Source organism: Podarcis vaucheri (assembly GCF_965113315.1).
Source record: "Podarcis vaucheri genome assembly, chromosome: 13".
In the NCBI taxonomy this organism is placed as follows: Eukaryota; Metazoa; Chordata; class Lepidosauria; order Squamata; family Lacertidae; genus Podarcis; species Podarcis vaucheri.
The window spans coordinates 12,968,778-12,996,535 of record NC_138751.1 but is presented as its reverse complement, the minus strand read 5'-3'; the positions used below and the strand labels follow the sequence as shown (position 1 = coordinate 12,996,535).

The following is a 27,758-nucleotide window of genomic DNA, read 5'->3' as shown; positions in this document are numbered from 1 at the left end:
AGAATATGGTAAACCATAGTTTACAGAAGGCTTCCTGGTTTATTGCTTCCTGCTGCAAAGGGCAGAGAGGTCAATTTATATTTCAGTCTTTTAAGACCTGGATGTAACCATGCTCAGCTTCATGTGCATATGCACCTTGGCTCCCTGAAGGTTGAAAGTTACAACATGACTCAGGATGTAGGAACAGCCAGCAGTCTGGGGTCCATGATCAAGAGGCAGATAGTTCAGTATCCTAGAGGACATAAGAGAGGAAGAAACAGACAGATATACAGACAGACACACAAACAGACAGACAGACAGAGGAGATACTAGCATAGAGGTCCAGGGCATGGAGAAGTCTAGCTGGACAGGAGAATTTCAGAACCATGGACAGATCACTGGGCCGGAGCAACTACAAACTGTCACTATTTTCCAGGGCCATCCAGATTTCTCCTTCTCCCTCCACTTTCCTCCAGGGAAATCCAGTCTTTACTACTGAACCAGAGCAAATGCCAAGTAGATTTTCTCTGGATGGATGTTTTGCACCAATTTATCACTGAAAAAAGTGGGTTTTCCCAGGGAAAGCTGTGAGTAAAGGGCCAAACCGTCCAGACCCCAGCTTAGAAAGTGGGAAACTGCCCGAACCCGTGCTCTCTAGACAAAGGGCAAGTGGCAAAACACTGAACAGAAGTTGATTTGGCACTCTTGAGCAACAACCTCCCACACAAAATCTGGACTTTGGGGAGTGAGGAACGTAAGGGGGAAATGCACTAGGAAATGTGGAATAACAGGTTCCTGAACCTAAAAGGTAAAGGTAACGGACCTCTGACAGTTAAGTCCAGTCACGAACGACTCTGGGGTTGTGGCGCTCATCTCGCTTTACTGGCCGAGGGAGCCGACGTTTGTCCACAAGCAGTTTTTCCAGGTCATGTGGCCAGCATGACTAAGCTGCTTCTGGCGAAACCAGAGCAGTGCATGGAAACGCCGTTTACCTTCCCGCTGGAGTGGTACCTATTTGTCTACTTACACTTTGACGTGCTTTCGAACTGCTAGGTTGGCAGGAGCAGGGACCGAGCAACAGGAGCTCACTCCGTCACGGGCATTCAAACCTCCGATCTTCCGATCGGCAAGCCCAAGAGGCTCAGTGGTTTAGACCACAGCGCCACCCGCGTTCCTGAATCTAACCACCCTGTAAACAGATATGAACAAATGCTTGGTCTAAGCTCTCTGCAAACAAATGCCCAAAATGAGCAGGATCTCTAGAACAAACCCCAACCTCAAATTATGCCTCTCCTTCCAGGCCCTGACTGTCAACGTCTATTGGTTTAGGGGTGAAACCATAGAAGGGCAGCCCTCAGACTTGGAACTGAGCACTCTGTCTCCTCTATTGCCTGTCTATTATAAGAACTGAAGAAGAGAGGCCTGCTGAATTAGGCCCATGGCAGACCAGATTCCTCACAGTGGCAGACCAGATTCCTGTGGGCAGCTCAAAGGAGGACCTGAGCACACCAGCTCTTGCGATTCTCTGCAATGGGCGTTCAGAGGCATCCTGTCTCCAACAGTGCCCATTAGGGCTGGGTGATATCTGGCTTTCAACATGGTGATATATCACCAGCTAAGCAGCACGATATACTGATATATCACAGTGTCTGAAATAAGGATGCTGCTATAGAGAGGCATTGGCTGGCTTCGAGGTTTTTCCCACACTGTGATTTTTGCATAGTGCACGCACCCTCACAGACATCGTGATTCATGATACATTGCCAGGAGGAAAAACTATGAAACCAATATGACAATATGGATTTCAAACTGGTTTGGGGAGGAATACAGCCGTACCTTGGTTGCTGAATGCCTTGGAACTCATACGTTTTGGCTCCCAAACAATCAGAAACCAGAAGTGAGTGTTTTGGTTTTCTTTTCTTTTCTTTTCTTTTCTTTTCTTTTCTTTTCTTTTCTTTTCTTTTCTTTTCTTTCTTTCTTTCTTTCTTTCTTTTTTTTTAAAAAGGTAAAGGGACCCCTGACCATTAGGTCCAGTCGTGGCCGACTCTGGGGTTGCGGTGCTCATCTTACTTTACGGGCCGAGGGAGCAGGCATACAGCTTCCGGGTCATGTGGCCAGCATGACTAAGCCACTTCTGGTGAACCAGAGCAGCACACGGAAACGCCGTTTACCTTCCCGCTAGAGTGGTACCTATTTATCTACCGTATTTTTTGCTCTATAGGATGCACCCGACCATAGGACGCACCTTGTTTTAGAGGGGGAGAACAAGAAGAAAAAAATTCTCCCCCTCTCTGCTCAGTGCCCCTTCAGCGAAGCGGCAAGAGAAATGGAGACCCTTCCATTTCTCCTCCCGCTTCGCTGAAGGGATGCTGCGCAGCTCTCCCTCTCTGCTGAAGCCAGGAGCGTCTTTCTCTCCCGGTTTCAGCAAAAGGAACCTGAAGTCTTTGGAGCGCAGCACGAGTTCCTGCTGCACTCCAAAGGCTTCAGGTGGCTATCCCTGAAGCCTGGAGAGCGAGAGGGGTCGGTGCGCACAAACCCCTCTCGCTCTCCAGGCTTCAGCGAAAGCAACGCGTAGCCTCCAGAGCGTGGAGGGAGCGCTCCCTCTGCGCTTTGGAGGCTTCGCGTTGCTATTGCTGAAGCCAAGGAGCCTGCATTCGCACCATAGGACGCACACATATTTCCCCTTAATTTTTGGAGGGGGAAAAGTGTGTCCTATACAGCGAAAAATACGGTACTTGCACTTTGACATGCTTTGAACTACTAGGTTGGCAGGAGCAGGGACCAAGCAACGGGAGTTCACCCCGTCGCGGGGATTTGAACCGCTGACCTTCTGATCAGCAAGTCCTAGGCTTGGCAGGGGGTTGGACTCGATGGCCCTTGTGGTCTCTTCCAACTCTATGATTCTATGATTCTATTCTAGGCTCTGTGGTTTAACCCACAGCGCCGCCCGTGTCCCTTCAAAGTGTTCTGGTTTTCAAATGATTTTCAGAAGCCAAATGTCCGGTGCGGCTTCCACAGCTTCCGATTGGCTGCCGGAGCTTCCGGCAGCCAATCAGAAGCCATGCTTTGGTTTCTGAACATTCTGAAAGTCAATTGGACTTTTGGAATGCATTCCGTTTGACTTTCAAGGTACAACTGTATTGATATATCACCCAGCCTTGCCTTCCGTTAACTTGTCTAGCTCTCTTCTAATCACCCAGGTTGATGCCCAATGCTATTCCTTGCCAAGCAAATTCTATAGAAGAACTAACCACTGTGTGGAGAGGTACTTCATTTTGTCTTGCCTTGAATTTCTAACATCTTGCTTTGCTGAATATTCTCGAGTTCTAGTTTCATGAGACGCTGGAAAGCATTGCTCTATCCACTTCCCCCGCAGCAAGCAAAATTGCACCGTACGAAAAGTTAAGGCAGCTGTGTTGGCACGTGAAGGGAAAACAAATTCAAAACCCCTCTTGTGTGAAATTGATCACTAGGTGGCACTAGAGTTTCGGACTTGCCTGGAGCAAGGTCGGGTGGGTGGGCAGTGAGTTATGAAGGGGAATTTCCCACAGAAAAGGAACAGCGTCAACTGTCAGCCCCACATCTGGTTTGGTTTGCTGCATTGTCAGTGCGCAGAAGAGAGGGGATCCCGAAGAGACCTCAGCTGTCACTGGTAAGAATGCTGGGGCGGAAAGTAGAAGACCCAGAAATCTGGGGTGTTGGCAAAAAGGGGGGTGGGGGTGGGATTTTTGCTCCTCATAAGATTGGCTGTGTTTACAGCTGCCCGAATTTGATTCAAGTCTTTCCCCAAACCTTAGCTTTGGGGCCTGTTTCCAGTGGCCCTGGAGTAAGAGGAAGCGAGGGAGCTTCTGTGCATGTGCAAAGCACTTGGGGGGGGGGGGATTCAGGGAGGAAAAGGTTATCAATGGCTTATGAGCTTTGCCTCCACAGTCGGAGGCGATGCTTCTTCTGAATACCAGTTGCTGGAAGCCACAGTGGTGACGAGTGCTCTTGGCCTGGGGTCCTGCTTGTGGGTTACGCACGGACCTCTGTTGGCCTCTGTGAGAACAGGATGCTGGAGACCAGATGGGCCACTGGCCTGATCCAGCACACTCTCCTTACGTTTCGTTCCCTGGTGACAAATCCCAGAATAGTAGCCTTGTAGGGATGCGGGTGGCGCTGTGGTCTAAACCACTGAGCCACGTGGGCTTGCCAATCGGAACATCAGTGGTTCGAATCTGCGCGACGGGGTGAGCTCCCGTTGCTCTGTCCCAGGTTCTGCCAACCTAGCAGTTCGAAAGCATGCCAGTGCAAGTAGATAAATAGGTACTGCTGCGGCGGGAAGGCAAACGGCATTTCCGTGTATTCGGGCACTTGTCACAGTGTCCTGTTGCGCCAGAAGTGGTTTAGTCATGCTGGCGCGGAAGGCTGTCTGTGGACAAACAGTGGCTCTCTTGGCCTGAAAGCGAGATGAGCACTGCACCCCATAGTCACCTATGACCATGGGTGTAGCCAAGGGGGTAGGGAGGGGAAGCTGTCCCCCCAATCAATAAAAAAAATAATACATAGCAAACTGAGGTTCTTGTCCCCCCCCCAAAAGGCCTGCCCCCTCTAACAAAAGGCCTGCCCCCTCCTCCCAAAATCCTGGCTACAGCCATGCCTTTGACTAGAATTATCTGTCCAGGGGTCCTTTTCCTTTTTACCTAGTACAGTGGTACCTTGGGTTAAGAACTTAATTCGTTCTGGAGGTCCGTTCTTAACCTGAAACTGTTCTTAACCTGAGGTACCACTTTAGATAATGGGTCCTCCTGCTGCTGCCGCGTGATTTCTGTTCTCATCCTGAAGCAAAGTTCTTAATCTGACGTACTATTTCTGGGTTAGCGGAGTCTGTAACCTGAAGCGTATGTAACCCGAGGTACCACTGTAGTCTTGTTTTGTCTGTCCCAGTGCAGACAAAAGAAGAGCCTTGCAGGACTTTAAAGAAGAGAAGGAACCTCAGGTGAACTTCATTTCCCCAGGGCTTCTCTATCCAGCCCTCAGGACACGGCCCCCCTTCCCTGTTTGTTCTGCTTCAAACCCTCCTTGACTGTTGTTGCCAGGAGAGAACGAGTCCTTGAACTCAGATAAGGCTGCTTGGCTGCCTGGATGGAAGAGTGGGGTGTGTGACTGTGTGTAGAAACAAAGGAAAAGTTCACATTTGTAGTTCCTCCCACTGCTGGCAGCAGGCCCCTGGGAAGTTGCCTGGGAAGGACTGCCTCCCCTGTGTTGATAAAGGTTCCCAGCTTCTGCTTTAGAGATTATCAGCTTTGTTGTGAGAAAAGCCTTTGTGGGATAGATGCCAATGTTGTGAGAGCCTGCGAGTGTAGATCGAGTAAGCCTGGTTCTGTGTTTTTAGGCCTCATTTCAAGCAAGGCTTTTTCCTTCCCACTGCAGGTGTAAAATTAGCATATAGGGGGACCCTGTTAACACGCACTCTTGCTGCCATTGTGGGTGGTCATTGCACTTATCCAGTAGCAATCAGAAGCAATTCCCCCCCTTGCAGCCAGCATCTCTCTCCTTCTCTGCCTGCCTGTATCTGCTATGCCAACTGAACAGTATGGGACTTAATTTTAAGCAAGCATGCAAATGATTGGCCTGTTAGCTCTCAGAAGTCTCTGGGCTTATCCACACTTAACTTTTGCCCTGTTTTTTTTCCAGGCAGAGGTCTGTGTTTGTTTGCTTGCTTGTTTGTTTGTTTGTTTCCCGCGAAACCCAGCTCTGTAAAGCTGAATCAGAGCAAGCATCAATTTGAATTTTCCGTGGATAGACATGTGTTCCGATTGAGCTTTAAAGAGCTCCCCCCGGGACAGCAGGCAGCTCTGCGCAGCCATCGGGAAGCGGGCGCGACTTCGCAGAGCGGCGCTCGCCCCGGGACTGCAGGCAGCTCTGCGCAGCCATCGGGAGGCGAGCGCGAAGTGGCGCCGGTCTCCCGAGGGTTGCGCAGAGCTTCCTGAAGCCTGGAGAGCGAGAGGGGTCGGTGTGCACCAACCCCTCTCGCTCTCCAGGCTTCAGCGAAAGCCTGCATTCGCCCATCGGGAAGCGGGCGCGACTTCGCAGAGCGGCGCTCGCCCCGGGACTGCAGGCAGCTCTGCGCAGCCATCGGGAGGCGAGCGCGAAGTGGCGCCGGTCTCCCGAGGGTTGCGCAGAGCTTCCTGAAGCCTGGAGAGCGAGAGGGGTCGGTGTGCACCAACCCCTCTCGCTCTCCAGGCTTCAGCGAAAGCCTGCATTCGCCCCATAGGACGCACACACATTGCCCCTTCATTTTTGGAGGGGAAAAAGTGCGTCCTATAGGGCGAAAAATACGGTATGCATCTGAATACCAGTTCCTGGGAATCTCAAGTGGGAAGGATGCTGTTGTGTCCAAGTCCTGCTTCTGGTCTTCTCATTGGCGTCTGATGTGAGAGCAGAATGCTGTGTCAATTGGGTCTTTGGTCTGATCCAGCATGGCTTTTGTGTTCTCAGATGAAGCCCAAGAAGTAAACAGGTGCGTAAGGCTGTGCACACACCATTCTCCCCACTAAAAAGAATCCTGGGAACTGTAGCTCACCCACAATGGAGCTACCCTTAACAAACTACTTTCCCCAGCATTCTTGCGGGAGGGAGAAAAACGTGCTTTGAATGTATGTTGTGTATGCAGCTTCGGCTAAGTTTTTGTGGTAAAAAGGGGGCTGTTTGGGTGCTGCACCAGGGGCAAAAGCAGGGACCCTCGGAATCTGCTTGTGGTCTACATAAACAAAGGTGAGAGGCTCCCCATAAGTAGCCCAAAGTGGGGAAACATGAATGTGCAGTACAGGGACTGTTAACGGAGAAATCTGAGGGCTCCCTTGGACAAAAAACAAGGACACCAGCCAGGAATACCAGAGCAAAACAGCAGCTAGTAGGCCGGGTTTTTATTGAAGACTGTCGCGACAGGACTCCCACCTGCCACAAGGTGAAACAAGATGGAAGCCCCAAACAAAAGAAAACCCAAACTTTTATTAGCTGCTAATCCCCATGTCACTCCCCCCCCAACTACATCACTAATACATCATGGTTACATCATGAAAGGGGAGGTCTGGTGGCAGTAATCTGAGCATCCTGGACCCTGCCCCACGGTTCCCTTTGCCCTCCACCAAACACCCATCAAGTGTAACAAAAGAGATATTTACATTTCCCTGTTTCCCAGCCAAGTTAATCACACCCTTTTGTCTTCATCTGGGTTTGTTTTTTTCTGGAATGGCTACCTGTCTGGCACTCAGGTAACAGGATTATCACTCAGGCAGAGGGGCTGCTGAGTAGCTGAGCTCACATGTCTATATGAATTTCTGAAGTTTTCCCAGTGAGCCAGTACACAGATACATTTATCAGTGAATTGTTACATTTTGGATTGTGCTGCAGAGGCCCTTTGAATAGATAGGAAAAAACTGTGATGAAGTGTTTTGTGGGGACAAATCACAGAAGTCACAAAAGTGATTGTGCTGATTTTGGTAGCGGGTTGCATGTGCATGATATCTGCTGGAGGGGCAACCCCCCCAAAAAAACACCTATACATGAATTCCTGCAACAGGACATACTTTTAAAACAGCAGCAAGCTCCAAGCTTAACGTGTCAAGAGTTTCCTTTCACTGAATTAAAAAAAGAAAAGGAAAAGACTGAGACAATGGTTATGACGAGAGAAAGAAAGGAAGGAAGGGGGAAAAACAACAACCCCAAGCCAGCTGAGTGTAGCTGCTGGAGCCACACCTACCACTTGGCCAGAGGATTTTGCAACCTGGAACTTCCGCCGGGAACTCTGGGTCTGTAGGGCAAAGGCATGTATCTGCGGAGGTGTGGGTGTACATGGGTGGAAGCCAGGAGCGGGAAGAAAACAGTCCATGGAACACAGCCCGTGCTTACTCCTTCCAATAGTCTCCAAGAGCAGGGCATCCCTTCCATGTTCCTTTTATCAGCCCCGCTATTAACAATGTCCGGGTGAAGGAGACATTCCTTCTGTAGCCAAAACAGCACCACCCACGTACAAGGGGCAGGTATTGGCACGAAACCTTAAGCTTACAGAAGTAAGAAAAAAACCCAACTAAAACCCACCTAGAGTACAGGCACTGCTGTTTTTCTAGAAAAAGAGGTGCCAGAACTCACCACGAATGCCTCTTTTATAATGACAATGGCATCCGCCTGAGAGGTGATTGAACTGCTCAGTTCCAGTGAGTTCCAGCTGAAAAAAAAATCCCTGAATACAAATCGAAGGGAGGGGAAAACCCCGAACATTGCCCAATGAGGACTGAGCAACAGGGGTGCCCAAATGTTTTTCAAAGAGGGCCAGATTTGATGAAGTGAACATGTGTGAGGGCCAACCAAAGTTGTTGAGCTTTTTAAGGATTGAAGTTGTTGAGCTTTTTTTACGATTTTACCCCAAAATTCTTGAGCTTTTTTTTTTTTTACAGTTTATTTTACAGTTTTACCACAAAGTTGTTGAGCCTTTTGGCAGATTTTACCTCAGGAAGTAGTAAACTGCCACAGGGGCTGGATTAAACTGACTGGTGGGCCAGATTAGGCTCCCGAAAAGGACATTGGACATGCCTGGAGTAAGACAAAAGAGTTGACTAACTGTTGGGGACAGGTGGGGACTGGGCGAGAGGGACAATGGAGTACAGTGGTGCCCCGCAAGATGAATGCCTCGCAAGACGGAAAACTCGCTAGACTAAAGAGTTTTCCGTTTTGGAGGTGCTTCGCAAAATGAATTTCCTATGGGCTTGCTTCGCAAGATGACAATGTCTTGCGAGTTCCTGCTGGGTTTTTTTCCTCCCCCCCTTTTTCTAAGCCGCTAAGCCACTTATCAGCTGATCCGATCAGCAGATAAGCCGCTAAAAGCCGCTAATAGCGCTAATAATCTGCTAATCCGTCAATGGGCTTGCTTCGCAAGATGAAAAAACCGCTAGATGAAGAGAATCACAGAACGGATTCTTTTCGTCTTGCGAGGCACCACTGTACCGTGGATATTCAGGAACAGCAGAGCAATGTTGCACACTGCAACATTTTGTTGCAATTACCTCTTGATATTACTTTCTCCACACATTTTAGCTGGCCTCAGCAGCCAACCCAAGAGGTAAGGTCGCCAGGGTCCTCCTCCTTCCTGCAAGTGTGTGTATGAGTGTATGCAGGGGTTACCCCTGGCTCTGCACTGCGCCTCAGGAATTTCATGTTCTGAGCTGGAGAGGGGATAGTGGTGGACCTTTCCCACAGTCACAGGCATGCTTTCGAGAAGTGCTGCCCCCACCCCTAGCAGCATGGTGCCAGTGTGAGGGTGATAATGCCCCCCCACCTGACCCTAAGACAAAGAGGAGGCTTGTCACATGGCTGAGATTTGATTGGGTGGGGGGGCGCTTAGCAGGTGGCTCTGCCCACCTAAACATTTCCCATCTTGCCCTTTTGCGACCACAGGGCAGGAAAAGGGGAGCAGCCGGCAGAAGGCTTGCAGGTCTTTGATGTTCAGAACTCAGGAATTAAACAACAAGAAGAACTTTCTGGGGGCAAGAGCTGTTTGGCGGTGGAACAGACTCCCTCAGAAGCTGGTGGGCTCTCCTTCATGGGGGAACTTTTAAACAGAGGATGTGTTACGAGTGTGTACCTGGATTCACACATGCGCAGCCGACACTCATGTTTATTCATGTGCACACTACTGAGAGGTCTAGGATCTCCTGCTGGAGTTATGATGTGCACTTCTTGTTATGGATGTGTGCGTCCACAAGGAACTCTCACACAAAGAAAGAAAGAAAGCTTGGTTTATTATAGAAAATAGGAGTGACAAAATATATAAAACTGCTGCTTTGGATGGCAAAGTTGCAGTCTAAGCAGGTAGCAAATTGCAACACATACACACCTCGATTAAAGAGTAAAATATTCCCTAACTATTCTAAAAGGTCTACAGAAATGTGGGCATAAACTACAAGACCTGTCCTTAGCGCTGGGATAAGCATTGTCCTGTTGGAGCTAGAAGAGCCAAATGATAACCTTTGAATCTATTGGCTTTTTAATATCTTCTTGCCAGGGCATGTCAATGGAGAGGGGGAGGGGGGCTGTGAAATGAGCGGTTCCTACAATTTCCATAATCCCTTCCAAGACTTTCCTGCCTTAGTTCTCACCTTGACCATCTTCAGTCATCCTGTTCTTGCTTGCTTTAAAAAAAAAAAGGGGGGGGGGGATGAAAGACTTTTGATAATGGTAATGGCAATCCCTTGTCTGAGACCTGCCTTCAAATCACCATCATTGTGGGGATGGGGATCTCACTGAGTGTCCTGTATTACTTGACAACTCAATTTGCATGTGTCAGATGTGTGTGTGAACTCAGGATATTCCTTCCAGTAGCACCTTAAAGACCAACTAAGTTAGTTCTTGGTATGAGCTTTCGTGTGCATGCACACTTCTTCAGATACATGTGCATGCACACGAAAGCTCATACCAAGAACTAACTTAGTTGGTCTTTAAGGTGCTACTGGAAGGAATTTTTTTTTATTTTGACTATGGCAGACCAACACGGCTACCTATCTGTATCAGGATATTCCTGAATGCCTTTCATCTCTCTCTGGTTTTGGTTGCCTGCCTATTTGTTTCTGGGTTCGGTGTAGGAAGTGTTAATGATTCTTAACCATTTAGAATATTAGAATTTTAGATTCTAGTCCAACTCCCTGCAATGCCGGAATCTTTTGCCCAAAGTGGGGCTCGCTCATGCTGTAGCTTCAAAGCTATCCCAGCAGAATTTAAAGCCCTGGTCCCTGGTTTGGGACCAGGTTACATGCACAGAGGCTTTTTTGCAGTATTTAGAAACATAGGTAGGGCGTTGCTTGAGTTGATAGACCATTGGTCCATTCTAGCTTATGCCTGCCAACACTGACTGGCAGGGGCTCTCTGGCGTCTTTCAGACAGGCTCTTTCCCCCAGCCCTACCTGGAGGTGCCAGGGACTGAACCCGAGATCTCTTGCGCGCAAAGGTCGTGCGCCACCACTGAGCCACGACCCCTTTCAGCAACGGTCCTTCCTCCTCCAATAATTTCTGGTTGCGCAGAACTCTCCCCATGCTCAGAGGCCGGCTATTCCTCACAGCTCCCTCTCCTAGGGAAGAGAGGAGGAGGAAGACCCCCGCCCCGTAACTGAATTTCGCAAGTAACGCGCTTCACACTGCAAGGGAGGAAGTTTAAAAACTTGTACAGGAAGCCTTTTGCAAAGTGAAAGCCCTCCTTCCTCCCTGGACCGAGACGCGCCGCCCAGCAGGGAAACTCCGCGGCTGCTCAAGCGTTTCCGCATCGCTCCAAAATGGAAGCTGAAACTCGGGTCGAGAAGCGATGAGAAACAAAACCAAAACCGAGACGAGGCGAGAGATGGGATTGGCTGGATCCTCACCCTCGGCCCGGCGTTGCTGGGACTCCCTCGCCGACACCAGCGGGTAGGAGACGGAGGAGAGCTGCCAAGTGTCGGGGAGGCGGGTGAGGAGGGGTCAGGGGGTGGGTGTCCCGGGACCGACGGGGTCTCCTTGGAAAAAGGAGAAGCGGGGCAGGATCCTTCTCGCTGTCACGAGTGGGAAGGATCGGGCGCGGAATCGCCCCTCTGCCCCAAAATGATTACATTGTGTAAAAGGACGTGTAGCTATGAATTTTAAAAAGGGGTGTGTGTTTTGGAGGGGGCGCATTAAAGAGGAACGGTTTTTTTTTTTACGCTTAGGGCGCAACAGGCGCTTGGTCAACGGTGCTCAGATTTTTAGGCTGGGAGGGAATCGGTTGTAAACAGTGGGCGCTGTCAGAGGCAGGAGAGGGTTTTCCAGGAGCAAAGCTCGTTCCGTTGTTTGCAAGGCCCTTTCTGCGTGAAAAGGCATGTCACGGGGGGTGTGAGCTTTTGTTTGCGTACATCCGACTGTTTCCTGCCTCGGTGTTTTGTCTCAAAGCTTCTTTGAGACAAACCAGCGGTGTTGTTTTGCCCGATGGATGAGCCGCAGGATTTCACTTCGCTTTTAAGGCTTTGCTGTCCGTTTAAATATTCAAGCTCTTCTCTTTCCGCTGAAGGATAGATTTCATGTTTATTTTACAAAATAAAAATGGAGATCCATGTTTTTCCCCCCAGGGAGAATAAATTGTGGCTTTAAGGTGCCACCAGGCTCTCTCTTAAAGTTTGCCTACAACAGGCTAACTAGCCTTTTGCTCCGGGTAGACATTGATCCTTCTGATATTGGTTGCATTTATGTCCTGTGGCGGTTCAGATGTTGTTGCAATCAACTGTCCCCATCCCTGGGTTATACTTGTTGGGATTGTTGGGAGGTAGAGTTGAGCAACATTGGAGGGCCACAGGTTTTCCCCCTCCTTGACTTACATGTTGTTTCATCTTTTAGCAATGTTTCCTTATACTGAGTCACTCTATTTTTCCATTTAGCTGACTCAGCGATTCTCCCGCTTGTTTTAGACAGGTGTGTCTAGCCCCACCTGGAGAAGCTGGGTATTTAAACTGAGACCTTCTGCAAACAAAGCAAATAGCTTCCATTGAGCTATAGCCCTTCAGTGTTTATTTGCAAGAACAACGATTTCCTATAACCTCTGTCCCTCTTATGTTTCCCCTGCTCCGCATTAAGAAAACTTTATTTATTTGCTCCATTTTTGGCTCTCATGCTTCTCTATTTTATCCTCACAACAACCCTGTGAGGCAAGCTAAGCTAGGAGTGACTGGCCCAAGATCACCCGGTTAGTTTCGTGGCTGAGTGGAGATTTGAACCCAGAGCTTCCTGTCCAAAACTCTATACCGTACTGGCTCTAGGGACGTGGGTGGCGCTGTGGTCTAAACCACTGAGCCTCTTGGGCTTGCTGATCAGAAGGTCGGTGGTTCGAATCCCTGCGACGGAGTGAGCTTCCGTTGCTCTGTCCCAGCTCCTGCCAACCTAGCTGCTTGAAAGCATACCAGTGCAAGTAGATAAATAGGTACCGCTGCGGCGGGAAGGTAAATGGCGTTTCCATGAGCTCTGGTTTCTGTCATGGTGTTCCATTGCACCAGAAGCAGTTTAGTCATGCTGGCCACATGGCCTGGAAAGCTGTCTTTGGACAAACGCAAGCTCCCTTGGCCTGAAAGCGAGATGAGTGCCGCAACCCCATAGTTGCCTCTGACTGGACTTAACTGTTCAGGAGTCCTTTAACTTTACCTTTACCACACTGGCTCTACCAATAACAATTTTCTAATCAATTCTGTCCAATCCCTGGCTTCTTTCTAGTGTAATTATCTGGCCTGCCCTCACTACAGCCCTGTAGGGTCAATCATTAATTAGTGTTCCCTGTTTACACAACTCAGAAACGTGAGAGCAGGTTTATGTCTTATTAAGAAATTAGGTACATTACTGCCAGTACATACCCCCCGCCCCGTTCTTTGTAACAGGACTAGAAACTTAATTTAAAAAGAGGAAAAACCCAAAAATTCAGGAAAGAAGCCCAGAATCTATCTGTCGGACAAAGTCCGAATACTGTATTGACTAACTTACTATATGCACATCCTGCATTATTGAACTGGCTTAAGGCTTGCAGTTCATTCCTTCCTTTTCCAACTGTGGCCTATATTCCTAATACACAAATGCTGATCAGGGTGGCACATTAGAACCAAATACACCACTGGCTGCTTTCCCTATATCTTTTCAGCTTTCACTTTCAAATAAATAGTTTTTGGGCCTCTGGATTGCGGAGAAGTAAGTAAAGAGGTATATATAAGCTGAGACCTCCCAGTTACTCCAGCCAGCCAATGTTGGGCCCATAAGTCCAAAGGCACTGGATTGGTTGACAAAGCCCTAGGTGCCTATTTTTTTTTTATAAACATAAAGTTGATTTCATGTATGCATTTGTTATTGACTTAAAATGCTAGATGCCCAAGAGGAAAAACACTTGGCTCTCTCTCTTTCTGTGTGTATTGTACAGTAAAGGTAAAGGTAAAGGGACGCCTGACCATTAGGTCCAGGCACGGATGACTCTGGGGTTGCGGCGCTCATCTCGCTTTATTGGCCGAGGGAGCCGGCGTACAGCTTCTGGGTCATGTGGCCAGCATGACTAAGCAGCTTCTGGCAAACCAGAGCAGTGCACGGAAACGCCGTTTACCTTCCCGCCGGAGCGGTAACTATTTATCTACTTGCACTTTGATGTCCTTTCTAACTGCTAGGTTGGCAGGAGCAGGGACCGAGCAACGGGAGCTCCTTCGAACCGCCGACCTTCTGATTGGAAAGTCCTAGGCTCTGTGGTTTAACCCACAGCGCCACCCGCGTCCCTTATATTGTACAGTAAAGGTAAAGGTACCCCTGCCCGTACGGGCCAGTCTTGACAGACTCTAGGGTTGTGCGCTCATCTCACTCTAGAGGCTGGGAGCCAGCACTGTCCGCAGACACTTCTGGGTCATGTGGCCAGCGTGACAAGCTGCATCTGGCGAGCCAGCGCAGCACACAGAAACACCGTTTACCTTCCCGCTAGTAAGCGGTCCCTATTTATCTACTTGCACCTGGGGGTGCTTTCGAACTGCTAGGTTGGCAGGTGCTGGGACCTAGCAATGGGAGCGCACCACGCCGCGGGGATTCGAACCACCGATCATGCGATCGGCAAGTCCTAGGCGCTGAGGTTTTACCCACAGCGCCACCCGCGTCCCTTATATTGTACAGTACTTAATACTATACACTAATTTTAACCATGTTTATCATCTGGTCACAATATTTCTGGCCGTGAACCTCTTGGTTTTGCTTCTACAATATGCAAAGCAGCCCTTGTACATGTTGCTTCACCTTACGCTCTTCCCCATGTTTTAAAATAAAACCAAGCACCAGACCTTGCAATCTCACAGCCCAGGGCTATGTCAGCTCCACACTAGAAATGTATTAAAGGACTCTAGCAAAAATGCATGCTTCAGGTATGTCAGAGGATTTGGCAAGTCATGCATTGCCTAATTCCTCTTGCATTGCATTTTTAAACAATCCTATTTCTGCGTGATTGTTTACATTTTTTATGTAGTTATTTTTTTCCATAATTCATTCTGAATTTGCTAACCTTGGAATGGGGTGAAAATGTTATTCTGCAGCTTCTTGGGCTTTTGTGGGCCTGGCCTGGCTACTTCTTAACTAGGACCTTGATTGCTTTATAAAAAGAAAAGCAAGAAGAATTGGAAATAAAGGTCCTTAGAAGGCTAAGCATTGCTTGGCAAGCAGTTCCACATTCTGTGGATTTTCTGTGTGCCGCTGAATTGCAGCTTGTGTTTTCGCTCCTGTGAATCTCGTGCCGATGAGCCAGTGTGGTGTAGTAGTTAAGAGTGGTAGACTTGTAATCTGGGGAACCGGGTTCGCGTCTCCGCTCCTCCACATGCAGCTGCTGGGTGATCTTGGGCTAGTCACACTTCTCTGAAGTCTCTCAGCCCCACTCACCTCACAGAGTGTTTGTTGTGGGGGAGGAAGGGAAAGGAGAATGTTAGCCGCTTTGAGACTCCTTCGGGTGGTGATAAAGTGGGATATCAAATCCAAACTCTTGGTCTTCTCTTCTCCTTGTCTGTTGTCTTCCTTTGCCTGCAGAAGTTGCATCTTCTCCCTTGCTGCATTTCAAATTCAGGTTTCGTCCAGAACTTTCCTCCCCCCATTCAACCCGTGTTTTCGTTCCGCAGTTCGTTATCCACGTAACGGCCTGCCTCATCTCCGGAACGGAAAAGTGGCCCCGCAGCCGGTGGTCGTGATCTCCCGCCATGACGAGCAGTGGCAGGACCCTGGACGAATTTGCCGTCTCCGAGGAGGTGCGGGAGTTGGTGACCCAGCAGCGTCCCAGGATCGAGCAGCTCTTTGGGGTGGAGCTGAATGTCCTGGGGGTCCTGGGGTCGGCACAGAGCCCCAGCGAGGACCCCCAGGGAGAGAGGAAGATCTGGCTGCAGCTGCAGGGATGCAGAGAGAATTTACAGAGGGCAAAGGTGCGAGAGGGCAGGAGCGGGAGGGAGGGAGGGAGACGGTAAGGGTTTCTGTGGGTCTCCATCGACTAGCCCAGGTGTCAGCAAACTTTTTCAGTAGGGGGCCGGTCCACTGTCCCTCAGACCTTGTGGGGGGCTGGACTATATTTTTTTTTAAAATAACAACAACGAATCCCTATGCCCCAGGGACGCAGGTGGTGCTGTGGGTTAAACCACAGAGCCTAGGACTTGCCGATCAGAAGGTCAGCGGTTCGAATCCCCGTGACGGGGTGAGCTCCCGTTGCTCGGTCCCTGCTCCTGCCAACCTAGCAGTTCGAAAGCACGTCAAAGTGCAAGTAGATAAATAGGTACCGCTGCAGCGGGAAGGTAAACGGCGTTTCCGTGTGCTGCTCTGGTTTCGCCAGAAGCAGCTTAGTCATGCTGGCCACATGACCCAGAAGCTGTACGCCGGCTCCCTCGGCCAATAAAGCAAGATGAGCGCCACAACCCCAGAGACGGTCAGAACTGGACCTAATGGTCAGGGGTCCCCTTACCTTTACCTATGCCCCACAAATAACCCAGAGATGCATTTTAAATAAAAGCACACATTCTATTCATGTAAAAACACACTGATTCCCGGACCATCTGCGAGCTGGATTTAGAAGGCAATTGGGCTGGATCCAGCCCCTGGGCCTTAGTTTGCCTACCCATGGACTAGCTTTTGGAATCCAGGACAGAGACACCACCCACTGGCCTCTTCTGCTGTTTAAGTAAGCACCTAGCACATCTGGAATATACCAGCATAGGAAGCAGCCTTGTGCTGAGTCAGCCCATTGATCCAGCTAACTCACTATTGCCTGCACTGTTGGGCAGCAGCTCTCTAGGTTTTGGGGTAGCCCTTTGTGGAGATGCTGAGGATTGAATCTGGGACCATCTGCTTGCAAATGAGATGCTCTCCCACTGAGCCTCAGCCCTTCCCAAAGAACGTGGCTATATATCACCATATGAAGTAGCCTTTTACTGCCTTAGACCATAGATCTGTCCTGCCAAGTAACATCTTTTCTGGCTGGCAGGGGCTTTCTAGGGTCTCACATGGGGGTCTTCCTTTGCTGCCTGCCTTCCAAGATCCTGGAGATTGTGAGGAACAGGTCTGGGACCTTCTACATGCAAAAGCAAATGCTCTGATGTTGATCTAGAGCAGAAGTGAGCATTATACCCTGCATGGGAATGCCACCATGGCAAAACTCCCCTGCAAAGGTCATATATTCCAGCACCATTGTATTCTTATTATGTACACAGGCCTTCAGCTGCTGATGACAGGGAGTGGAGAAACTCACTATGTCATAAAACTACCTTGCATGGTATGTGTTCCCAAAGGTGGAGGGGTTGCTCATCATAGGGATACCAACTGCAATGTCACATATGCTCTATTTTCCAGGAATACATCAAAGGTCTCTGTGCGCCGGAGCTGAGTGAAGAGGTTTTCTACCCCAAAGACATGCAGTGCATATTTCTGGGAGCCCAGGGGTTGTTCCTAGACTGCCTCACCCAAGGGACATCTGCCAACCTTACTTTCCTTCGCCCTGGCACTCTGTTAGTCTCCGGCTTGGCTGAATCCTTCGTCATGGCACAGAGCCGGATCCAGGACTTTGTGGAAAAGCACCAGAAGAACCTCAGGCTGCCCGAGGAACAGGAGACCCAAGTCAAACGGGCCTTCCTGGAGCTGGTGGAAACCTACAATGACAAACATGCTATGGACCTCTTGATCCTTCCCACCTCGGTCAAGGAGGAGTTGCTCAGTTTGGTGAAGGAGATTCAGGAAGAAGATGGGGAGCACAGGCAAAGGAACGGATGTTGGGCACCAAGCCACGGGCAAGACCATTTGGTGGGCTGGGAAACTAACATGGGTGGCGGCGGCAGGCCTCAGTCTCCAAGTAAAAATACCTTTGGCTTGCCCATGGGACTCAGTAGAGTCCAAGAACAGAGTAGAACTGGAGACTCTACCATTGACTTGCCTGCAGGCTTTGCTAGGCCTGAAGCATCTCCTCACAAGTCCCCACAAGAGGCTACACAACCGCAGTACTCTGTCAGGCCTCGAGATGTTAGGACTGACTTGCCTGTCACGGTTGGTAGGCCTCAAGACCATACTCTACCTCAGGTGTCAAGGGTTGACTTCCCCAGAGGCTTTGGTGAGCCTGAATTCCCCAGTAGGCCTCAGCACGACCTGTCTTGCTTGAATGGTCCTCAGGGTTGGCCTGAGGTAACAACCCCCACGAGGCCAGTGCTTCCCAAGAGTTCCCCTAAACCTATTCCAAACGCACAGGCTCGGTTTTTTCCTGGTTACGGAGGCCAAGCTGAGTCTTTGCAGGATCGTCACGAGGGGAAGGATGTTCTTTGTGCAAGGGACTCGAGCCCTGCCAGCTTGCCTGAGGAAACCAGTGAAGAGGAGCCATCGTCAGATGTCCTGTTGTCATCGTGGACGGAGAAGGAGTTCAAAATGAGGCTGAACTTCTTTAAAACCATGGGCTATGAGGAACGGGTGGTCAGGAAGATACTCTTGGAGGGAGGGGTATGTGAGGCACCTTCAACTATCCTGGACAGGGTCCAGATGGCAGAGGCGTCCCAGAAAGAAGGGGTTGTCCTCCCTCAGACGGAGCCTGGGGGAAGGGAGCGCTCTCTCTCTCCACCAGAAAAGAACCAGGATGAAAATGAGTATCTCCGGGAACTCATCAAAGCAGCTGCAGCCAACTGTGGCCACTCGCCAAGCGAGATCCCCACAGAGATACAGACAGGAGCCCCATTGGCAGGTCTGCTGAGGCGGCTCAATGAGAAGGGGGAACACCAAGAGGAGGCTGAGGCTGCAATGGGGGCCTCAGCAGCAAAGCTAGAACATGGAGGAAACCTTGGTGCCCGGAGGGCGGCCATCTTGAATCACAGGGAATCTTCGCCTCAGGAGAGAGGGGGGAACAGTGGGTCCCCTTTCCACGAGGGCGTCAGTTTGTCCCCAGTCAACCCAGAAGTTGCTGCTTTCTCTCCTTCCCCCAGTGGTCACCTGTTCTCGACATCCGATTCTGAGGGGAGCCAGTCGGCAGAAAGCAGCAGCTTAGGGCTCCCCCACCAAGGCTCTGTTCCTACAGTAACCGGAGCCCAGCGCTTTGAGGAAGCCCTCCAGACTGAGTTCAAGCTCAAGTTGGCCAACACGCCAGGGAAGAAGAACCTACGGATGATCATCATTGATGGCAGCAATGTGGCCATGATGTGAGTGGTGTGTTTGTAGGGAACCTGGGAATGAGCTCTTCCTATTGGTATGGCTGTGGTACATGAGGTTGTTATAAACCAGAGGTAGCTATCTTGTGGACATTTTTTCAAATGTTATTGGGTTCCAGTACCTAGCCATCCAAGCCAGCCTGGCAAATGGTCAAGGATGATGTGAGTTTTAGTCTAGCAACTTCTAGAGGGCATGCTGGGTTGTGCAGCTTGATCTTTTATTTGTTACTCCTCCCTTTTAAGCACCTAAACAAACCAAGGAGGAATATAGCTTAGTGTTATATATGAACCTGATATGGTGGTTTGTTCCCCTTTAACAAGGCTTAAACAATGGTTTGTATTGGTCTGTGGATTGTGGTTTGTCGGGGAAAACATACCAGGGTCCTAGATTCAGACAGAATGTTAAGTCAAGAGGTGGGGAACCTGTAGCCCTCCAGATGTTGCTGGACAGATGTTCCCCATAATCCATAATTGACCATGGTGTTTGAGGTTGATAAGAGTTGGAGTCCAACAACATCTGGAGGATGCAGGATCTCTTATCTCTGGTTTAATCCAAGGAGATTGTTTTACCATAATGTGTGACCTCAACCAATAAGAAAACGAATAATGGTGAATTTGTTGGGGTGTCTTTTAAACCCCATCTGCACATAACTGCTTTAAACAGTTTCTCACAAAGAATCCTGGGGTCTATAGTTTGATAAGGATGTTTAGAGTTGTTAGGAGTCCTTTGTTGCCCTCATAGAGGTATAATCTCCAGCGTGGCTGTGGTAGAGTATACCACCCTGAAGGCCCCAATAGCCCCTGTTGGTTGCTGTGGCTTTCCAGATGTTAAGACTGCAGCTCCCATCTTCTCTAACTATTGGTCATGCTGGCTGGGGCTGATGTGAGCTGGGAGGCCCAACAGCATCGGGAGAACAGGTTCTCCATCTTGGAGATAGATAGATATACACACATACACAGTTATAGTAAAAAATGTACCTTCTAGGAATTCTGCCTTGGCTGGCCAAGGAAAGACTCATCTACATTTGTAGCTCACCAGTTCTCTAAAACAGGGGTTCCGAAACTGGTCCATGGACCACCTGTGGCCTGTGAGCTTCATTCAGGTGGATTTGTGTTTAAAGATGGGAGATGGCACATCCATCATATTAAATATTCATATTGACTTTTAATTGTAATTTTTAATGCTACTTTTATTTTGTATATATATGAGAAATAAAAGTAATAAAAAATAGAACTGAAAATTATACTGCATACAGCAGGCAGAGAAATCACTGAGTGGTTCCCCAAGATCTTCAGCAATTTTCAAGTGATCTGTGGGGGGGGGGACGTTTGGAAGGCACTGCTTTAAAACACGCAATGCTGCTAACCCCAGGGTTATCCACACTTCCTCTTCTCCCACTGCTCTCCCTTGAGAAAACAGCTCTTTAGTATTCATTCGGAGCAAACAGCATCTTGGGTTTTCCTCAGATTGCTATTTGTTCTGATCTATCGCTAAAGAGCGGTTTTTCCCTTTGAAAGGAGTGGGGCAAGGGGGAAACTGCTTGGATTTGCGCCTAGAAATGTGGATCAAGCGGAATACAGCTTGGACCCATGCTTTTTACGCATGGCCCAAGCAGAAGTCCTTCTTTGATCTGCTGTGTATCTTGCTTCCTTTGCTGGGATAGCCAGTGGATTCACCTAAGTGATTCTTCTTATAGTCCTGCCATTTTGAGTGTCATCTTCTGTCCTCGTAGGCACGGTCTGAACCAGTTCTTCTCATGCCGGGGCATCGCTCTGGCCGTACAATATTTCTGGGACCGTGGGCACCGGGAGGTGACTGTCTTAGTACCTGCACATCGGATGGAAGAAGACTCCAATGTGAGAGGTGAGAGATGGCTGGCTCCCACCTATTGGGTGAGAACTCAGACGATATTTTTTGGGGGGCAGTGCTGTTGCTTTTTAAAGGCCATTAACTGATTATTTTGATTGATCTGTGTGTTATTAAGAAAGATAGGGCGATCTGCTTTTAATTGATGCAGAGACAAGTGGCTGCAGGCCCCCCGCTGTCAGAGGGAGTGAGCCTCTGAAGACCAGTTGGTGAGAATCCTAAGTGAGGAGAGTGCTGTTGCATAGGGCTTCCTATGGGCATCTGGTCGGCCACTGTGAGAATAGGATGCTGGACTGGACGGACCTTGGTTCTGGTCCAACAGGGCGCAATGTGTATGTTCTCACGTTATGCTCCATTCTTAAAAGAGACATTCCCTGCTATTTCGAAGATCAACTAGAACGCCTCTTCTAAGACAGTGCCAGATGTATCTATTGTAGCTTTGAGTGTGAATAAGTATTTTCATTAAAAATAATTAGGGATGGGGGAAACCTATGGCCTTCTAGATGTTATTGGGCTCTAGCTCCTATCGGTTCTGACTATTGACCACCCTGGACAGAGTTGTTGGTGGTTGGGGTCCAACAACATTAGGAGGTCTAGAGATTTCCCCATAACTCATGCCAGCATGAGAGTTTTAATCTATCAACATAGAATCATAAAATTTGAAAGGGACCCCAAGGGTTGTCCAGTCCCACCCCTGCTATGTAAGCATCTGGAGGGCAGTAGATTAGGGAAGCCTCCCCACACTTGGGGGAAGAACATCTGCCTTGCATGAAGAAGACGATTCTGGCATTCAATCCTTGGCATCTCGAGGTAGGACTGGGAGAGAACCCACTGAGGTTGATGGACCCAATGGTCTTGCTCAGTTTAAGACAACCTCCTGTGTTCCTCATGAAAGGCCACCTACCTACTGAGGAGTAAGTCTTAACTGGAACTAAGGACACTTACTTCCAAACAAACATGGATGAGATCAGGCTGCAACTGCCGCAGCCCCAATAAGAAATGAGGAGTCATTGAATGTGATGTTGGTGTCTCAGCTTCAATGCAAATATCATTCCTCTTTGGTTTTTTTCCTCTCCCTTTTCCCCAACCACAGAGCAGCACTTTTTGATTGAGTTACAGAAGCTGAGCATCCTCTCCGTCACGCCGTCACGCAAAATAGATGGGAAGGGCATCGTGCCGTACGACGACAGGTCAGCAGAGCTCTCTGAACTTACCATAAAGGCAATTCAGCGTTTCTCTGTATCAGACATGGCAGAGGTTCGCCTGTTGGCACTGAGTGGCTGTTCCCTGTGTGAGCGATCTCCCTGATCTGCCCCTGCTGTTGGTCTACCTGCTGCGAGATCATGGAACGTTCAGCTAACATTTTAAATATTGGTGGGGAAGGAGTGGAATTCTGGAGCTCTGTACAGCTCTGCAGGAGAGACGAAAGGTCTGTTTGGTCTGAGAGTTTAGCCAAAGGTTGGACAGAATTAAGGACCCACTTTTGTTTTTGGCTGGAATACCAAGGTCCACCCCCAAAAAATCAAAGGAATGACATTGGGGGCGGAGCCAGATGCAAAGTGGTCCTGGGGTGGTGGTGGAGCCAATTATCTGCCCCGCCCCATGAGCTCATGCACTGTGATTCATGTATACATTCAGATCTTCACCTGCATTACTACAGAACAGTAATTCCAACTGGCCGATTTGTGTGGGGAAGAGAATCCTTAACTCGGGCATAGGCAAACTCGGCCCTCCAGATGTTTTGGGACTACAACTCCCACCATGCCTGACCACTGGTCCTGTTAGCTAGGGATGATGGGAGTTGTAGTCCCAAAACATTTGGAGGGCTGAGTTTGCCTATGCCTGCCTTGTTGTTGTTGTTTAGTCGTTGTCGACTCTTCGTGACCCCCTGGACCAGAGCACACCAGGCACTCCTTTCTTCCACTGCCTTCCGCAGTTTGGTCAAACTCATGCTGGTAGCTTCGAGAACACTGTCCAACCTGCCTGCCTTAACTGTTGTTAAAACAACTGGGTGTCAGAAACCTTCAACCATCGAATCTCCTTCCTGTCCAAACCTGTTTTAGTCAATCAGAACGTTTCTGTGCGCTTGATTAGTCGGTGGAAGGGTTTGATCTCTTCTAAACCGATCAGTAATAAAACATTGCTGTTTCAGTTTTTTGCTTTCTTCAAGGTGAGCGGTGGTGGGGTTTTTGTGTGTGGCAGAAACTGATGAAAATATCCTTTGTTTCTCTGGTCTTTTTTTTTTTTGCTTCAACTTGGACCTTCCCTGGGATTTCCCCCAGGTTGGGCTTTCCAGATGTCAAGTCACCGGATATCGCTATGCTTTGATGAGGTCACAAGTACGAGGGTTTGGGGCAGAAGTAGGAAATGACTCTGCCAGCAGATGGGCCCGGGGTGGGGGTGGCAGGCATGATTTTTGAGTCATGGTGTAACTGACAAGATATGAAAGGGTGGTTATCACAGAAAGGAACTGAAGCACATTGTGGCTACCAAGACACAGAGTGAAATTCTGAAGTGATGTCAGTCACACCACAGAGAGTGATATTCCAGAACCAAATTCTCAAATGTGTTCCGTTTCCTTGGTATATTTTTATCCTTCTCCTTCTGTTATTTCCTCACAACAATCCTGTGAGGTAAGTCAGGCTGAGAAAGGGGGCTAGGGACAGGGAAAGCTGTGACCCTTCCAGCGTACTGCTGCACTCCAACTCCCATCAGCCTTAACCAGCATGGCTGAATGGATGATGGGAGTTATAGTCCGGTAACATTAGGAGGGATTTGAACTGTGGTTTCCCTGGTTGAAATCTAACACACTAGCTACTGTGCAATCCTGGCCTGGAGTGGAGGATGACGTCATCACAGTGAGTTTTCATTGGGTTCCAGTTCCAGTTTTCATTGGGTTCTGTGGCAAACCACTAAAATTTTAAAAAATATTCTATTTGACAGGTGTTTTCTTCCCTTCCTATGCCCGCAGGTTCATGCTCAAACTAGCGGAACAGACCAACGGAGTGATCGTCACCAACGACCAGTTCCGCGATCTTGCGAAAGAGTCGAAGAAATGGATCAGAATCATTAAAGAAAGGTGCTGTGGGAATTGGTGACAGAGTAGCCTTCTTCTTTTTCCTTTTGACCCCTCTCGATTGTGCAGGGCTTTCACCCTCAGTTGAGCAGGGCTGGGGAGAGTAGGAAAAGGATGTGGATATATAGCCCTCCTTCTCTGGAGAGCTTTGGTTGCTGTTTGATCTGTGGCTTGGGAACTGGGTCGATGGGGGAAGTTGAAGAATTGTACTCTGGCCCCTGGGCTTAAGCAGAAGGGCTGCAGCTTAGCGGCGAGAGACTCACTCCCTGGCATGTCCAGAAAAAGCTTTGGGGAAAAACAACAACAACCTGCCTGTTGTTGTGTATTTTAATTACGTATTGGTGGGTTTTTTTAGTTGCAAACTACCATTTTGGCACAGAAGTGACCTGTTAATTAATAAATGATAAAAACAACACCAGGGACGTGGGTAAAACCTCAGCGCCTAGGACTTGCCGATCATATGGTCGGCAGTTCGAATCCCCGTGGTGGGGTGAGCTCCCGTCTTTCGGTCCCAGCTCCTGCCCACCTAGCAGTTCAAAAGCACCCTTAAAGTACAAGTAGATAAATAGGTACCGCTTTATAGCGGGAAGGCAAACGGAGTTCCGTGTGTTGCTCTGGTGCAGGCTCGCCAGAGCAGTGATGTCACACTGGCCACGTGACCCGGAAGTGTCTGCGGACGGCGCCGGCTCCCGGCCTCTAGAGTGAGATGGGCGCACAACCCTAGAGTCTGACAAGACTGGCCCGTACGGGCAGGGGTACCTTTACCTTTACCTAAAAACAACACTGAGGTAGATGAACCAATAGCCTAAACTTGTACACACCACACATTTAAAGCACATGACCAAAGAATCCTGGGAATTGTAGTTTGCCTCCTCACAGAGCTACTATTCCCAACACCCTTAACATTGTTCAAACAGCTGAACTGGCCTCCCAGAGCCACAGTTCCTGGAGTTCCCTAGGAAAGAGGAATGATGGTTCAAACACTGGGAATTATAGCTCAGCACATGTAATGAACTACAGTTCCCAGGATTATTGGGGGGGGGACCATGACTAATGAAATGGTGTGTAATAATGAACCGTGCAGATGTGGCCTGAATGCCACTTCTTTCTCTAGGCAATAGGAAGTGCCCGTCAAACTGGTTTGGATTCAGGCCCTCTTGCCTTAATACGTCCCATCCACCTTTACTTTACCCTTCTTGACTCTCTCTTTTCGTGTACCACCCAGCCTTCTGCAGTACATCTTCGTGGGGAATATTTTCATGGTTCCCGATGACCCCTTGGGACGAGACGGGCCCACCATAGCAGAATTCCTGAAGAAAACCCCCAGGTATGCACCCACACGTGGAACAAGTGATCTAGCTGAGTGGAGTCGGGAAAGGCATTTAACATGTTAAAAAGTCTCCATGGGCCGGAGCAAGCAGCTGTCCCTAGGAAAACACCCTTTGTTTGCGTCCCCCGCTTTCCAACAACAAAACAGAAGTATATCTATTTCAGTGCATGGTGACACTGCTCCATCTTGTGGCCAGAGAAGTATGTGGGTTGGAGCTACAACAAACCTGAGTGGAAATTATACTGCCTCATATCCTTCCAAGTTCAGGTTGGCTTGCAGAAGGCCAATGGCAGCTGATATTTTATATTAGCAGCATTGAGATTTACGATACGAAAGGGAAGAAATGGGGAGTGGAAGGTAAACATAGTCAGGTACTGGATATTTTATATTGCTGCATAATGGCCAGGAGGCAGCTCTTGGGACAAAGTTAAACCAAATGGCAGCCGGTCCCAGGGAGGTCGATTCCGTGGGCCTCACTTTCTCGCCTCTCTGCCTGAGGCAGTTATGAGGAATGGTCAGTTGTGGAGGCAGTTCGGGGAGGAGAGGAGCTAAATAGCAGTTGGGTCTCAGAAAAGCCAAGGTAGCGGACCTTGCTGCTTCTACTTTTTTTAACATTGCCCTCTAAGGCAGCCTCAAAGAATGGCCAATGATGGAGGCAGCTCTGGGAGGGGGTGGTCAAAATGGCGGGTGGGACCTTGTGGCAGAGAACGCCTCACTGTCTTGCCCTGGTAGCTTGTGCAACATGGGTTTCTCCCCTCAAGACTTGAACCTTTTACAGTGGTATCTCTAGTTGCAGACACGATCCGTTCCGGGGTGCTGTTCGCACCCCGAAAAGTCCGCAACTAGAGTGGCGCTTCTGTGCATGCGCAAAGCGGGCAGAACGCTTCTGTGCATGAGTGGCGCTTCTGTGCATGCGCAAAGCGCGCAGAACGCTTCTGTGCATGCAGCGAAACCCAGAAGTATACCTAATGCAAGGTATGACTGTAGTTAAAAGGGTTGTCTACACCATCTAAACCCTTCCTGAAACCTGCTTTATGTCCCTTCACCATCGCAGGACCAAGGCCCCAAACTGCCACTCCTTCGCTGGCCGGTCTGTGCCTGTGTCTGTCCCCGCGGGCCGAGCCTCGCAGACGGAGGTCCTTCAGCTTCGAGACAGGAAGCCACCTGGAGGGTTGCTTGCGGATCGAAGGAAGAGCCATAAACAGAACTCGCCAGAGGAGCATCTCCGGCCCAAGGACGAAACCGAGCGGCTGAGGAGAGACCTCCTGGAGATCTTTGTGGACCAAGACAAGAAGGTTGATTTTGTGCTCATGCGGGAGCCCTGCTGCCATGACCTCAACAAGCTTTCGGAGGCGATACTCAGCCTCAATTTCTGAGCCAGAAAACTTTTGTTGTCTCCCAAGGGGGCTATGCATTTATCCATGCAGCTGCATCCAGAATGGGCTCGCCCGTGCTGGTGTGACTGGTTTTTAGCGCCAGCTGTCTGTTCCTGAGGGATACAGAAGAACCTTTTGCTACGTAACACCGCGTGGTAGATTATTTTCCCTCAGGACTCTCTTAGTACGAAAATCACAGAGCCATTGGTGGTTCTCCTCATTAGCCAGTAGCAATAATGATCAGTTCAAAAAGCACCTAACATTAAGGTAACTCAGGGTTTAAGATACTGCGTGCTGGGGGGTAGCCAACAGTTGTGCTTACTGGATGTTGTTGGACTCATCCCTGACCATTAGTTGTGCTGGCTGGGGCTGATGGGAATTGGGAGTCCAACAACATTTGGAGGGTACCACATCGGCAAGTCTATATGGCCAGCCGAAGCTACACAGAGCAATACGCCCCTGCCCTTCAACCTTCATGGTTGGGCAAGTCTTCACTGTGAATTTAAACTGATTTAACTGTCATGGCCTCCGCACACTACCACAGAATTGTGGGATATGTTCCATGAGGCAGATTCCTGACAGGATTCTCAAGCCTCCACACAGTATTACACCGCCCAGGAGTCTGTGGGATAAAAAAATAACATGGCAGTTATATTAATTCCAGACCAACTTGAGAGATGTTTTCAGATGTCTTAGGGTTAGTCCAGGGACAGCTCCTTGGAAGGCCTTTGTACACCTTCCAAGTTACGGAAGAAATCATAATGTGACAGGCAAGGGCACTTATTCATAAACTGGAACTGTTTTAGATTATGTCTTGGGCTGAACGAAATGCCTTTTTACCGTTTAAAGAATCTGTCCCATAAACATTGTTGAGCACACTTCCTGAATTTTAAGACAGTAAATATATTATATATATATACATATATAATTTAATTATATATATACATAT

General features: G+C 49.0%; 1 protein-coding gene across 3 annotated transcripts; it reads left to right on the top strand.

The window, feature by feature from the left end:
- Nucleotides 1-3,535: 3,535 nt before the first annotated feature.
- Nucleotides 3,536-27,450, top strand: KHNYN (KH and NYN domain containing). Of its 3 annotated transcripts, none has more exons than XM_082195767.1 (8): nt 3,536-3,631; nt 15,621-15,917; nt 17,332-19,151; nt 20,894-21,024; nt 22,121-22,217; nt 23,999-24,106; nt 25,329-25,430; nt 26,488-27,450. In XM_082195767.1, the coding sequence occupies exons 2-8, from the start codon at nt 15,699-15,701 to the stop codon at nt 26,807-26,809; spliced, it is 2,799 nt and encodes a 932-aa protein (XP_082051893.1). In that variant the 5' UTR covers nt 3,536-3,631; nt 15,621-15,698; the 3' UTR covers nt 26,810-27,450. The 3 variants fall into 3 exon arrangements, with proteins under 3 accessions (XP_082051893.1, XP_082051892.1, XP_082051891.1); XM_082195766.1 differs by lacking the exon at nt 3,536-3,631 and adding an exon at nt 10,947-11,452; XM_082195765.1 differs by lacking the exon at nt 3,536-3,631 and adding an exon at nt 10,948-11,412.
- Nucleotides 27,451-27,758: the final 308 nt, after the last annotated feature.

Excerpts from the sequence above, each read along its gene's own strand:
- KHNYN (XM_082195767.1), top strand. The coding sequence starts at position 15,699 with ATGACGAGCAGTGGCAGGACCCTGGACGAATTTGCCGTCTCCGAGGAG. Across the intron at positions 22,218-23,998 it reads ATCGTGCCGTACGACGACAG|GTTCATGCTCAAACTAGCGG; the intron begins GTCAGCAGAGCT and ends CTATGCCCGCAG. Across the intron at positions 24,107-25,328 it reads ATCAGAATCATTAAAGAAAG|CCTTCTGCAGTACATCTTCG; the intron begins GTGCTGTGGGAA and ends TGTACCACCCAG.